Here is a 15180-nt window from a genome sequence, read left to right as displayed (position 1 = left end):
TTTGAGTGTGAACAAACATATCATCTATCAAATATTTCCTTATCATTTTTCTTCAATTGGGTGTCCAACATTATCTAAAAACACTTCTAAAAGAAAAAAATAAGTAAAAAAATGAAATTAACTTTTTAATTAGCTGAAATTAACTTTCCATTAATCAATTTATAGATATCTTTTCATCTTTTAAACAAACTATATAAACTGATTTTTACAAATTAACTAATAAAAAACTTTGTTAACTAATTTTAGCCTATAAAAAAACTCATTTTATTTTTTTATTCTTATTTTTTTATAAAGGTGTTTATAGAAAAACTTCCATCCAAACATACCCTCAACTAAGAAAGAACAATTGTGACAAATAGATTGCACATTTGATTTCCTTTCCTTTCCCTATTTCTTTTATAACTCGTTGAAAGATTCTTAAAATTTACCTTTTATTTGTTGATTATTTAGTAAAATAACCATTTTCCTCTTTAGTTTTTATTCGACTCATCATTAAGTGTATTGGCGTAAGCATCTTTTATGTTATGGAGTGCCATAGTTATGTATGTATAATTGTGTATTTGGTGTAAGAACCCTCCGATATTAACTATATTTTGTAACGTCTAGATTAAACATTTGACTAGTTTGCCTTCTAACACCTTCTCCACCATTTATTACAGAATTACAATCCTAGAACTGACTTTAAGAATTTTAATACTATTTCGAACTTACAATCAAATTTGAGGCAAATTGTATTGAAATGGTTAAGCTTAATGACATTTTTAGTTTATTAGTTATTTTAATTATAGAATTTTGGCCTCCTAAATTTCATTAGTGTGAATTAGGTCCTTCAAATATTCTAATTATGTAATTTTAGTTCCTCCGTCAATAATTTTGGCCCCTACCTCAGTTCAATATTTATAATGGATTTTGATTTTCATTAAGAAAAACAAATAGAAATTTAAAGAATCAATTGATAAAAATAATAACTCAAGGACCTAATAAAAAGATTTTAAATAGTTTAAGGACCCATAGAGTTTTTTTGTTTTTCTTTTTTGTGAAGGTAGAATTTTTTTGTTTATGACCTATAGAATAATTTAACCATATAAAAATTCTTTACTCTAAGTGTATTTTAATTAAATTAAAAAGAATCATGATTGGTTTAGATAGGCTAGTTGCCGCTGGGGGGTTGCCCTATATGAAGTGGTCCACGCCTAAAAGTCCATTTGTTGGACTTATGATCATCCGATGAATTGGGCTGGGCTTTCCCCATGTTGGCCCATTTACTGCTACTTCTCTAAAGTCTCAGCTAACATCATGCCTACCTCAAGATTTTATTCTCGAACGTCCACCAACCTCAATTTCAATCTCATCCACATCTCAAAATCTCAAATCAAAAATCGAATATTCGAATTTCACCGCTTCGAAACCCTTTCTTTATCGCCAGAAAATTTTCAAACCCTAAAATCCCAATTTCGCTGATGATCTTTCCTAATCGTCATCATACCAAACAATTTTTCGTCATATCTGTCTCCGGTACTTTCCTTTTTCTGTCTTGTTCCCATTCCTGTTCGGATTTTCTTTCTTTTTAACATGCTTTGGATTCCTAATTTTGACTTTGACCCGTTGTACGAATTTAATGGTTTTTGTGACGCTCTTTCACGTATAGCCAATGCTTGAACGTCTTGAATTGTTTCGGACTGTTCGCAATTTCTGATAGCGCTATAATCTTGTAGGGAGAGTCGCTTTGACGGGAAACAAGGGTTTTCGCTGCAATTCTAATCGGTCAAATTGGAATCGTCGGATCAATTTGTCATGAAGTTCCTGGAGTGTTCTGCTTTAGATCGGTATTTTTAATTTCAAGCGAAGTTGAATTGAATTATGTTGAATAATTTGGGTATATGATAGTCTCGTAAAAACGTTTTCAGGCTTAATGATTTCTTGGGTAATTTGAATCTGGGAGAACGTACTATCAAAGGATGCCTTGAAGCTTATAGTTGTAAGGAGGAACAAGTGAATTGCTTTTTTTTTTTTTTTATGTTGGTTTTGGTTGGGGTAGTAATTAACAAATTCTAGTGTCTTTTTTTTTTTCTTTCTATAGGCAAACATGCTGGATCGGATAAAAAACTCTCCATCAGTTTGGAGACAGAGGTAGATTGATGCAAATATATATTGCATCTCTCACTTCACTGTAAACTTTGCTCTACAAGCTTTTTTTTTGTATTTTAGAAGTAGAATTAAGTATATAATTAATTCACAATCTTTTAGACTTTTTTTTTTCTTTTTGTTCTAATAACATGTCTTCCTAGTTAAGCAAAAGTTCCCTTCTCACATCCGTTAATTGCCAGAAAATATCACACGCATCATGTGAAAAGAAAAAAACAATTGATGCACGAAGCCACAATTTATTTATTTAAACTTTTCTATACTTGATCATGGAATAAGCCCTCCAATTGATTAATTATTATTTGAACCTTTTCAATTTCAGATTCTTGATTATCTTGGGAAATCATCCGACACTGATTCCTCCTCACCAGATCAAACCTTCTTAACCAGAACCAGGTGGCCTTTACTATCTAGATAGGTTCAGGAAAGTGAAAATCAGCCCTGAAGTCTCTTTTAAATGTTTTCATTTTTTTGTTCTTTCATTCCAGCCGAAAGACATTGGTTTACCTGGTTCTAACCCTGTATCACATGTATCCCGATTATGACTTCAGGTACCTCAGTATCTTATGTTGCATCATAGATATTTCTCTATTATTATCTATATTATAATATTATAAAAAAGGAGGATTATGGGTAATGCTACTGTCAGCTTTGTTGGCGACATGGCAACCCACTATATAATCCTTTTTTTGTTGTGTTGGGAGTGTTGTCAAAAAGGCTTGACAGACAGTTCAGAAAACTGTTGCTCTAGAAGCTGAGAGTTCAAGTCTCTCCATTTCCCAAGTTTTCTTGTCATTTAAGTGTTTGAACAGTTTTGCTTTAACTTTGTGATTATGCTGGAATATGCTTATGTTTTTTTTCCCTATAATACCATACACGTGTAATGGTTTTTAGTGCAGTTAAGGCTCACCAGTTTTTCACAGAGGAATCACGGGACAGCTTTAAGCAGATTTTTGATACCTACATGCATGAAGCTTCCAAGGTGCTACTATTGTCTATGTCTTGTTTTAAGAATTTTTTTTATTGTTTGCATTATCCATTTGCCCCTTAGGTGTTTGATATGCTGAAATCTCATAGGCATCTTGGATGTCTTGGCATAAGATTATTTGGGTATATAATTTGTTGGTATTAACTACTTCGGAGTCCCATATTTGGTATGATTCCCAGGCATGATTGGACTTAATAGTCTCATGCATTTTCAATTTCTAACATTACTTGTAGGGTTTAGGTAGGGAAGGAGAAGAAAGAGAAAAAGACTCTGAATAATATTATTATGATATTGTATATAGAAAGTGAAATAAAATACAAACACTGACCGAACCCTATTTATATTATTTCTAGACACTTAATCCTAAATTTCTAATTAAATTAAATAAGGAAACAAAGCATGAATTATAACGAAATGTGGAGACCACAACTAAGGGTGTGTTTGATACACAATAAGGCACATAAAAAAGATAATCCTTATTCTTATTAATACTAGATTCCTAATCTTAATCAAATCAGGAAACAAATGTTGACATATGGAACGAATTTTAAGAGATTATCCTTAGGAGAATTTCAAACATACTCTCAAACACTCTGGAGTTTTTGTAAGTTGTAACTGTCCACATTTAATTTTATAAATTTTTCTTCAAATCCAACATCTTATATATGGTTATGCTGTTGCACATGTTATGTTCTTACCTGAGTGGTTTACTACTCAGACTATAGTAGAAGTAGAACTTCTCCATCACCAGGTATCTTAAGATTCTCACGGATTGAAAAAGGCATAATGTATCCCCCTACAATGAAAACATATTGAGAGTAATTGAGATGTTTGACATTGACAGTAATGTGAAACGATATTCTACATATCTCATTCTGTCTGTGGCTCTTTTGTTGCCAAAAATTAGTATATGTTACTTGATAATAATGATCAGTTTTCCTGCAGCGAGTTTCTTAACCAAGGTTTTGGCTGACTTGTCTATGCAGGAATGGGCTGAAACTGTTGGGGGTGCTTCTTTGCTGGACACCTTGTTCAAGGCCCTTGATGAGGTATGGTTTCCTTAAAATGTGAATTATATTAGAGATATCAAGATGCACTTCTGTGATACCTTGTGGTGCAGGTGGTGAAGTTAGTGGATTGTGATATTTACGGTTATGTCCCTGATTTTGAAGCAGATCCATTACTAGAGAGTGGAGGAACAATGTAAAGTTATCTTTATCACATAAACATAAAAGTTAAAATTGTTATGAACATCATTTTTCCTATTATAGGTTATTCCAATAACTGTCTTTTCTATTTGCTACAGATGGTCCTTTAATTTCTTGTTTTACAATAGAAAGCTTAAGCGGATTGTATCTTTTCGATTCAGTTGTTTTAGGTGAGTTGGAAATTTCATAATCTCTTTTTCTTAATCTACTTCTTGGTTGCATCTATATTCATCCCTAGCACGATGCTATTTGTGGCAGTAACTTGATTGCTGACGGACTGCTTATTGATGATATACACAATGAGTACGATGAAGAGATATTTGCTGACATGGATATATGAGTCGCTTCTACCTCGATTAGTTAGCATATGAAGACTTCTGATCCTCCCATGTGTAGTTCTGTAATATAAGATGGTTTCAGATGCGTAGTTCTGTATATCAAAGACCGTTTCAGTGTGGCCTGAGTCGTAGATATAGCATATGTATCCGATCCGTATCAATATAGTAGATTTAACATCTGTATCTTCCTCCTATGCACATCGTAGGTTTGGATTCTGTATCATACTCGACTGTTAGGACACACCTCTGGTGTAATATTATCAAAAAACATATTTGAAATTGGTAGAGTATTGTTACATTCATCTGAAAATGATGCTTCTTTTCCTCCGTAATTTTGTTTCCGGAGGGTTAAGGCAAGGGTGCCCCGAGCCACACAGAATTTATTGATCAATAGTTACATTTCTAGCATCTTTGATGCCCGACTAAAGGCAAGACTATGGATTTCCTTAGAGCTAGGCTTTTTTCACGTTGTTTATATGCCACTTTTGCAACTCGGAGGAAACAAAATTTTGAAGTTTATCCTCCCCCCAGATTATTTAATGGTTTAATATCGTAATGTATTTAAAATCCGGCCATGCTTTTTTGATTCAGTTTTCTCATATGAATGCCAAAGAAAATGGTGACAGGGAGCAGGAAAAAACAAATGATGAAATGGTGTGAGCCGCGTATTTTATTTAACTCTTGCTCTTTACACCCTCATTTTTTTAAGTACACCAATGTATTCTCTTTTTGCCTTCAATTACCCATTATACCCTTTTTGTTAAACAAGTACACCTCTTTTGCCTTTTGGAAATGTATCTGTGAAGTTACATTTAATCTTATCATTCATGTTCTTTACGTTTTATTTAAAATCTTATTTTCATCTATTTTTTTTAAATCCTAATTTTAAACTATCTATATCATATATTGTATTTTCATCATTGTTATATAATATTTTGTGTTTTTCTTTATATCACATTGCGTTTTTAAGATATGTTTATCACTAATTTTATATATTATATACCTTAATTACAAAGCAAAGCTTTTAACAATGGTATCTTTCCTTTAAGTGTGTTCATTCATTTTCTAATTCAAGTCTACATCAATGGTTTAGTGTCACATGAAGTTAGTGATGAATGTACCTTAAAATGAATTGTTACATGAAAGAAAATATAAAATATTGTATAATAATAATAAAAATATAGTATTATATAATGAATATATGATGAAGATAGTTTAAATTTGAGTTTAAAAAATAATAAAGATAAGTGAAATTAAGATTTTAGATAGGATTTAAAGAACATAATGATAGGATAAAAATAAGAGTAACAAATATGAGTATAAAATAAATGTTTATCATTTTTTTTATTAATCATTTTAATTCTTACGTGATATTTTATTGAAAAATATATATCTATTTCGGAAGTATATCTCTAGAATTATGAATCTTAGTTTTAGAGATACATTTTCAAAATAAATATATGTAATTTCAAAAATATATTTATGAAAAGTAAAGGGTGTATTTCTTTAAGAAAAAGGTTATAATGGGTAACTGAGAGATAGAGAGGGGTATGGGGTGTACTTAGTAAGAATAGAGGTGTAAATAGAAATTGCCTTTTATTTTGAGGTACAGAACTGTTTTCCCTATAAGTCTTTTATATACTGAAGAAACATATTGCTAAGTACCACTTTGATATAGTCGAGTGATAAAATAACCAGCACCAGAAATTAGCCTTCTCATCATTTCGTCTCAAATCTTTCTAATTTATCTGTTTTAATAACTGTCTGTTTATGAAACAATTATTAATCAAAGTATAAACATTTTATATTTTATCGATTTAATATTGGTTTACTCGTTTAGTTACATTTGTTGATATGAAGAAAAAAGTTCCATTAATGGTGGTATACGTGTCGTTCAGCCTAATTAGCTTAAGTGGAGGGGGAAAAAAGCAAAGAATATTTAACTAAGATATATGTTTTTGTCACCTTTTACATAATCATTTGAAAATAACAAGGGTTCTTTTATCTTTATTTTCCTTTTGCCTTTTTCTTCTGTTTCCATGATTAAGTCCCTACCACTTTGATACATTAAAGGATAAGATACGATTGTGAATTTGTCAAGGAATCTACCTGAGATGGACATTTTGGTGACTCTAGGTGCTCTTGTGTTGTGCCAACTAATCAGACTTAAACTGAATCTTATAGGAGGATTGTGCCTTGCTCTAATGGCATCGGCATGGTTAGTGGTTCGTGTCACCAGTGCAAATTTTCCAATTTTAACTTCGTATCTCTAATGGAAAATTTTGATGCCATGGCCAACTCTATTAATTGCCACGATTACGGGCAACGATTGCATGGTAGCCAGCTAGGCTATTTAAATAGCACCCAGTAAGCGTTATCTAAAAAAATAATTAATTAACATAAATTGAAAACTAGGCTCAAAAGAAAAGTTGATCATTTGGATGACATAATTCCCAAACATTGTGTTTGATTAAAATAATTGATAAGTTAAAAAAAAAATTAGAAAATTAGCTAAAGTTACTCTTGTAATATAAGTTAGAGTTTTAAGAATGAGACTTTCACTTTTCTCATTCTCTCAATTAAACATTTTTAATATTTTTTATGTACAATTTAGACACTATTTTCGTATAACTAGTAAAAATTTAAATAAAATGTTTTCAAATTTTTGTCCGACTCCTTTGTCTATATTATAAGAAAGGGAGCAATACAAGTTAAATTATTATATTTATATGATTATAATTAACATTTCATAAATTGAGTAATTATGTGGACTTTACTTTCGAACTTGTACATGATAATTAATTTGGACACGTTCACAAAGTAGAGAAGTAGCACTCAAATAAACTCGATCGTATTGGTGTCTGCGCGTATCTTCTTCATTATGTTTGTGTCTGCGTTGCATTAAATACAAGTAATAAATAAATAAATAACATATTCAAAACTGGTTGTAGGTTTGTGTCTGCGTGTATCTTCTTCATTGTATGAGTGTAACAACGATAAAAAAAATTATACCAGTGTGAGTGTAACTAGAGTTATATCTAACATTCAGTACATTTTTTAAAAATAGATGGCAAAGTGGAACACTAGGACTATTTTTTATTATTGATAATAATTTTATCGGATTCTGACAAAATTATCTATCTTAGCTAAAAAATACAAATACTCTATGAAAAAAAAGGCTTCATATGTGAAAATATGAAATTATTCTTGAGTCAAGACTTAAAGAGAAAAGGATTAGGCACATTAATGGTGGTAATGCATGGATGATTAGACAGTAATGATGGAATAATTAACCGTTGAAAATTTAATAAGTGATGTTTAAATTTTGTTTATTTTTCTTACAATAAACAATAACTTAATTCATTTTTCAAGTGAAAGAAAAACTTGAGAATAAAGTGCTAATGAATCAAAGTTTCAAATTATAATTTAAATTTTAAACTCAGATGACATGACAAATAAAATAATTAGCCCTACACACATGCATGTTATTATATATTTTTTGCATTACCTAAACAAAAGCAGCATTGACATGTAGCACGCATCAAACACATTAATACTCTTGATCATGTGATACTATATCAGATCTCATCATCATCTCAGTGATCTGTTTCTGTGCAAGATCTTAGGCTGTAATATAACATGGGTCAACAGGGTTGCCAAGTGTAAGTCCTCCAAACAATACACATGTCCTACTACTTTCTTCTTTTCCTTCTTGATTTCTTATTATAATCTTTAATCAAAGGCACGTCATGCTGGTAGCTGAAAGAGAATCATACATGTTCATATAAATTAATATTCAATGTGGCTACATTCACTACTAAATATTAGTGCTAATCAGGTTTTTTTTCGAGGCAGGTAGCAGATGACCCTTTATAAATCAAAAGAGAAACACCATTCGACATCATGGCTTGCTCTCTATCATCTTTCTGCACCTTAAACCAAGCTTTTTGCAGGCATAACAGCATCAAATACCCCAAAATAAGATTCCAAAGCTTTAGTGATCATGACAATGGTAATATATAGTCTAATGGATATTAAGAACAATAAGTGTGCACTAGAAGATGACTTTAATGTACTGAGGAATAGCTTAATTTCTTGACTTTCTTGCACAAGACAATCCTCTAATTAACTTTTTTTTTTCTCAACAAATATTCTTATCTTTCTGGTTTTAGCCTTCTCACTATCCAAAAACATGGTTGTTACAATAATTATTATACTTTTTGACTAATTTTCTCGGATGGATTATTGTTTTGGCAGGGAAGCGAGCAAACATTGTTGATGCAAACCTGAGCATCCTAAGGGAAAGAATTCAACAAGTGAGAAAGAGAGAGAGTCTCATACATACACGAGGGTGGAATTATAAGCATAGTTATGACCATAAGTACAAGAGAGATTCTATGATATCACAATCTGCAGAGATTATAGGTTTGTCATGCGGTGTAATTGGGCTTGTCTTTATCTTTTGTTCTCTTAGCATCTTCCTTCTGTCCCTCCTTGTATGCATATGATATTATGATATCTCTAAGAACCATATATCTCGTCAATAGCTTCTAGATTATTTGGATTCAAGGGTAGAATATACAATAAGAATTTAAATTGATAACCTAGAGTTGATACAATGATTTGATAACTTTCTTCGTAAATATATTTTTAAGAAAAAGAAAGTTAAGATTTTCACATAACCTCAAATCAATTTATGCATTTAATTTTTATAAAAGTTGTTTTCATTTAATTTCTTTAAAAATCTTATAAGGTACATAAATTAATTTTACTTTATATCAAAATTAATATATATAATTTTACCTTCTTTTTTGTTTTGTTTAAATTTATTTTTGATTCCTAAAATTTTATGATTGTAGTATTTTGTCTATTAAATTTTTTATTACACATTTAATCTTTCACTTTTTAAAAATTTAACAATTTTAATCTATCATTAGTTGATGTCTAATTGTTAATGTAAATTAATAAGACCGATATGCCATTAGTAGGCTTGGATGGACTTAAAAAAATAAAACTCATATAGAATATAGAATGATCCCATCCAATCCATATATCACACTTGATCTAGTGGATAAGGACAATTTTTTTCATTTCATTAGCTCTAATCATCACTAATATGTCATGTTAACAATTTTTGTTAAAAAAATTGATAATAGATTAATGATGGTTAAATTTGCTATTTTTTTTAAACATGCGGGACCTAATGTGTAATAAAATTTGTTGAGATTAGACGAAAATTACATAATCATCAAACTCTAGAGACTAAGCCTATTTTTTTTTCCAATATATAAACATTTATTAAAAAAATTATCCGAATAGTCGATATGTGGTTTGAAGTTAAGCCCAAAACTTGATACAATTTGAGATGTTCTAAAAAAGTTATACTCTTGTTTCGCATGGTCTGAACCACGAATAATATATAAGTAGTTCTCCACTCTAGGCCTGACTTTTGTTGTATTTTTCCTTTTTAAGAATAACCCAGTTATTTTTGTCGTTAATATCTTCAAATACAAGCTAGCTAGCTCACCTTTCCCATAATTAAGCAGCAGTTGTTTGAGTAAATAATAAATTTTCTAAAATTTACCTGCCTTCTCACACTTCTCTCTAAGAAATCAAGTTTTACAACCGTTGTTTAATTGTACGTAGAAGTAACTTAAGAAATACAATTTGTTTTATGAAACTTAAAATTCAATTAAAGGCTCTAAGGGAACATCAAACTATTTTATATTTCTAAATTAATTAGTCGCCGCCATACTGGTGATTAAGGTCTAATTAGGGCAAAGGATGCGCACTTATAATTACAACCTTGATGGGTTATTATACCGCAATAAAGAAATGCTTTGCAAATTGTTGATAACTCATAAGTAAAAAATGACATGTACCTACCTTAGCTGGCAGACAGGCGTAAACCAATCCTATCAAGCCAAATACACAGCATATGAATAATTTTTTTGTTTTAATAACTGAGTATAAGCATTCAAAAAGTGAGAAAGAGAGAGAGGCTAATGCATACACGTGGGTGGAATGGAATTATAAGCAGAGTTACATGATACAAGAGATCGAGATTCTATGATATCAGAATCTGCTGAGAATGAGATTATAGGTTTGGCATGCGTTGCAATTTTCTGTCCCTCCTTTATGTGTATATGTGCACATGATAACTATTAAAACCATATATATCCAGTCAAATAGCTTATAGATTATTTGGATTTGAGGGTAGATTATACTATATTTGATACAATGATTCTCGATGATTTTTTCAAAAGCATTAACAAGAAAAGAACAGAAAAAGTTAAAATAAGCTGAGGTTTTTACATAGTTCAAAATCAATAGTTGAATGAAATAATTTTTAGATTAATGTATTAAAAAATATTTTTTGCTAATTTAAAAAAATAAAATTAATCTCTAAAAAATATGAACCGTTAAATTGTTTAGACTCCCAATGATCTGACAATAGGAACAAATTCAAAAATGGATTGAGTAAGAATTTTCTTTTTCATCAATAAATGTTTGTGATTTGAATTGTCCGATGGAGGAAATCGAATCATCTTCAACTTTTTTTCTTCCTTTTTCCTTCATTTTTCACCAAGATCAACCTTTAAGTTTAGATCTCCTAATGAAAGAATAAGATTAAAATTAATAAAATATTTTTTAATACTCATATTGCATCGATAAAATATATATATTTGCCATACGATATAAAAGTAAGTGTAATAAGTCATAAAAATATGTTTGTGATTAGTGGCTTAGTTTTGCTTAAGGAACATCCTCATGTTCAATTGGGTAAATACAAAGAAGTTAGTACTGTAGATGTTAGTAATTAAGACAATCTCACTTCTTTGAGTGTGTTTACCAAACTTGATTTTGAATAAAAAAGATTTAATAACTGTCTTTCACATATAAAGAGTGTCAAAAAAATAAAAATATAATAATAATATCTTGGAAAATGATGTCTTAGCCGAAGGGATAACAAAATTAATTTAGAAAAATAGTAGTATATAATAGTTATTTTTTTTTCTTAATTATGGTATTGGTATAAACACACACAAAACAAAACAAAGTGGAGAAACACGTGCTTTTATTTATAGGATAAGTATAATATCGAAGCAGATAACCAACACGTGAGTTACATATTTATGAGAACAGCTTAACCACTAGATCGATTAAAGTACACTACTTGTTTCCTTTTTCCACACCATGCAGACCACTGAAGTATCCCTCAGGGTTGCTCTCAAATGTTCCCCTTGAAATGTAACCTCCATCACCACCAGGGGCTTTCATATATCCCCCAGAACCACCGCCACCACCACTTTTACCGCTAACATCGCTGCTGCTTCTGCCACCTTTACCACCATTATCATTATCACCTTTACCACCACCATTGTTACCGCCTTTATCACTCATTGTTTCAAATTATTACAACAGGAAATTGCTCCACAGTAACTGATTATAGGAATTTTTTAAGAATTGGATGTGAAAATAATTTTAGTTGGTTCGCTATTTACAGAAGAGAAATGGTAAAGCTCTCTGTACATAGTAATTAATGTTTACAGGTAAATTTCTTACTCTTAATTATGATAGAATTAATTAAAATTCTTCTTTTGTTCCCAACGAATGCTTGAATTCATGCATGCATGTGACCAGGAAAATTTTCAAATATGCATTTAACTGTAGCTTTCAGTTTCAATATTTGAAATGACCTATACGCATGGTTTTCTCAATACTATCTTTCATGCTTCCCAAGGGATATAAACTAAGCATGCATAAATGACCGAAGTTGTTGAATGTATATATGTAACGGAGTACTAGTTTGTTTCAAATTAAAGAACTAATAATATATACTCTCAAAATATTTTTAAGAATAATTTTCTCAAGAGAAAGTTATAAATAAATAAAATATATATTTTTATCTTAAAAATATAAAATATATTTATAATTTTTATTTAATAATTAAGAGAATTTTTATTTACAAATGTAAACCATTTATATAAATATTTAAAAAGTAATATAAATAATAATTTATGATTATATAGTATAAATTATATTATACTGTTAGTAGATCACTGATTCACCATTTAAAATACATTGATTCAAAAAATAATCAATGCCTTTTTTTTGTGTTAAAAAATTGAGGGGGACGGGATGGTGTTTTAATCCCAGGCTTTTTCGGTCTTGAAGTGGAATATAATCTCCTAAATTTTTCAACAAAAAAACATTGATTTTTTATTTATTTCAAACTTTATGTGTGTGTGTGTGTGTGAGATCCAAGCAATTAATGTATCATGCACAATGTTTATATATAGTTAGGCACATGCCAATCAAAATTCATGATAATATTAAATAACTTTATCATGAAGATATTGTACTACGTATTTTAGTATCACTTTAATATATGCTGAGTTTTTTTATTGGGTCTCATGTCAAATTTCTTGTCTGATAACTCTATATTTCCTTGAAACTGAATGTTAACATATTTTTCTAATAATCCTTATATACCCTACTCAGTTTATTCCCTTAATTTTCTGAATGGAACATTTTAGGAAGTTTATTAAGAATCCCTCTTAATTATCTATTTAGAATATTAATTTTTTCATTATACAAATATACTTAAATACTCAAACATTTTTTCTAATTAGTAATAATAAATGTTGTAAATTAATTTCTTTGGATGAAAATAGGAAAAAATCATTAAAATGCCTTTTTTTTTATAAATTTAAAATGCCTTTCTTATTCGCACTTTGTCTCTTCCTATGGAATGCAAAAAGACATTATTTAAATGGAGATACATTAATTAACAAGGTGAAAAATATATTAAGAGAAAGAAGAGTCTCGTGACTTTAGGAGTAATTATAAATAAATGAATAAATCATGCATGGACAAATTTAACGCCTCTAATTAAACTAAATAAATTCATTATTTCTTCTTTTAAAGTGATTAATAAAAGATCCGATGTTGCCCACGAAAAAAAAAGGAGGGATCCAATGTATTGATGGAAGATAGAAAATAAAATAGAATTAGTATAAGAAAGAGAAAATGAGTGTATATTTATAATTATACTTAATTAAACTTTTAATTTTTGTTTTAAATTTAAACCACTTTTAAGAAAATCTACTTAATAACATACTTTTAATATAAAACTCAACTCAGTCATTTAATTAATCAACATGAAAGCAAAAAGGAAATGAAAACACAAACTAAGTTAAGCTAATAAATGTAGCTTAGGCTAATTACTAGAGGCAAAAGCTTAAGCCAGCTTCATATCTTTTCCAGTGATATGTATTTATTTAAAAAAATGTTTTATATATATTAAGCTTTCTCACATGAAATAGACTCGTTAATTTTAATAACTCGTGGATTTAACAGAACTCGATATTATTTTACATATATTAATAATCAATTTATTTACAGTGATATGAATTTATTTAAAAATTGTACCAAAATACTCATTGACAATTATAGAAATTAAAAATTATAAGTACGATCTTGTTATAACTGAAAATGATACTTCTTTTTTAATATTAACTAACTATTATTGTATTGTATTATCAATATTTACTAGTAAATCATAAACAAATAATATATGATTTGTGATTAAGGGTTTAGTTTTGATTAAGTAAGATCTCATGCATGTTTAATTTTGTTAACAAAGAATTAGATGCAAACTGCAAAGAGAACTTCAATTTCTTAAAATGTGTTTACATAACTTCCCTTAAATCAATAAAGATTTAATACGTCTTTTTCAAGTAAAGAAAGTCAGAAAATTAAAAATATATAAGAATAATATATCTTCGAAAATGATGTCTTTGACAAGGAGAGAAAACACAGACTATAGTAATTCATAACAATATATAATAGCTGCATTTATTTATATATATTGATATATAGTGACATAGATAAACACGATCGAGAGTTACATAATTATGAGAACATGCAGCTTAAAACACTAGAACAATGCAAATTAATGGCACTACTTGTTGCCCTTTTCTCCAGCATGCAAGCCACTGAAATACCCCTGAGGGTTGTTTTCAAATGTTCCCCTTGAAATGTAAGCTCCATCACCACCAGGGGCTTTCATATATCCCCCTGAACCACCACCACCACCACCGCCACCGCCTTTGCTAGAATTTCCTCCACCGCCACCGCCACCGCCTTTGCTAGAATTTCCTCCACCGCCACCTTTCCCACCACCACTGCTACCGCGGTTTCCACCCATGTTTCAAATAATCACAACAGACACTTACAAAAGTTACTGAAATACTAGTACTAGATAGGAAATTAATTTTGAGAAACGGATGTCAAAACAATCTTAGTTTGTTCGCTATTTATAGAAGAGAAATAGTAAAGCTCTGTTCAATAGTAGTAGTTAAAATTCTCCCGTTATTTCCAACGGAATACTTGAACTCATGCATGTGACGACACTGACGAGGAAAATTTTCCAATGCATTTAACTGCAGCTTCAGTTTCAATGAGATAATATACACATGGTTTTTCTCAATATCTT

At 29.9% G+C, this 15180-nt stretch overlaps 2 protein-coding genes across 2 annotated transcripts; one reads left to right on the top strand and one right to left on the bottom strand.

The window, feature by feature from the left end:
* The first annotated feature begins 1316 nt into the window (after positions 1 to 1316).
* Positions 1317 to 5011, top strand: LOC114403926 (repressor of RNA polymerase III transcription MAF1 homolog). Its single transcript, XM_028367158.1, has 11 exons — positions 1317 to 1515; positions 1716 to 1826; positions 1908 to 1978; positions 2081 to 2130; positions 2468 to 2541; positions 2634 to 2696; positions 3040 to 3127; positions 4120 to 4182; positions 4254 to 4336; positions 4440 to 4511; positions 4600 to 5011. Exons 2-11 carry the CDS (start codon positions 1795 to 1797, stop codon positions 4679 to 4681), a joined length of 678 nt encoding a protein of 225 aa, XP_028222959.1. The 5' UTR covers positions 1317 to 1515; positions 1716 to 1794; the 3' UTR covers positions 4682 to 5011.
* A 9500-nt stretch (positions 5012 to 14511) lies between these two features.
* LOC114401750 (glycine-rich RNA-binding protein GRP1A-like) lies at positions 14512 to 14947 on the bottom strand. Its single transcript, XM_028364328.1, has one exon. The coding sequence runs from the start codon at positions 14890 to 14892 to the stop codon at positions 14647 to 14649; it is 246 nt and encodes an 81-aa protein (XP_028220129.1). The 5' UTR covers positions 14893 to 14947; the 3' UTR covers positions 14512 to 14646.
* Between the last annotated feature and the right edge of the window lie 233 nt (positions 14948 to 15180).

This window comes from Glycine soja, chromosome 20 (genome assembly GCF_004193775.1).
Source record: "Glycine soja cultivar W05 chromosome 20, ASM419377v2, whole genome shotgun sequence".
Lineage (NCBI taxonomy): Eukaryota > Viridiplantae > Streptophyta > Magnoliopsida > Fabales > Fabaceae > Glycine > Glycine soja.
Note: the sequence above shows the minus strand (reverse complement) of the source record. Positions and strands in the feature narration are given on the sequence as shown.

Bases quoted from the DNA above. Each gene is read 5' to 3' on its own strand.
- LOC114403926 (XM_028367158.1), top strand. From the start codon at position 1,795: ATGAAGTTCCTGGAGTGTTCTGCTTTAGATCG. The intron at 1,979-2,080 runs GTAAGGAGGAAC...TTCTTTCTATAG, and splicing joins ATGCCTTGAAGCTTATAGTT to GCAAACATGCTGGATCGGAT. The intron at 2,697-3,039 runs GTACCTCAGTAT...AATGGTTTTTAG, and splicing joins TATCCCGATTATGACTTCAG to TGCAGTTAAGGCTCACCAGT.
- LOC114401750 (XM_028364328.1), bottom strand. From the start codon at position 14,892: ATGGGTGGAAACCGCGGTAGCAGTGGTGGTGGGAAAGGTGGCGGTGGA.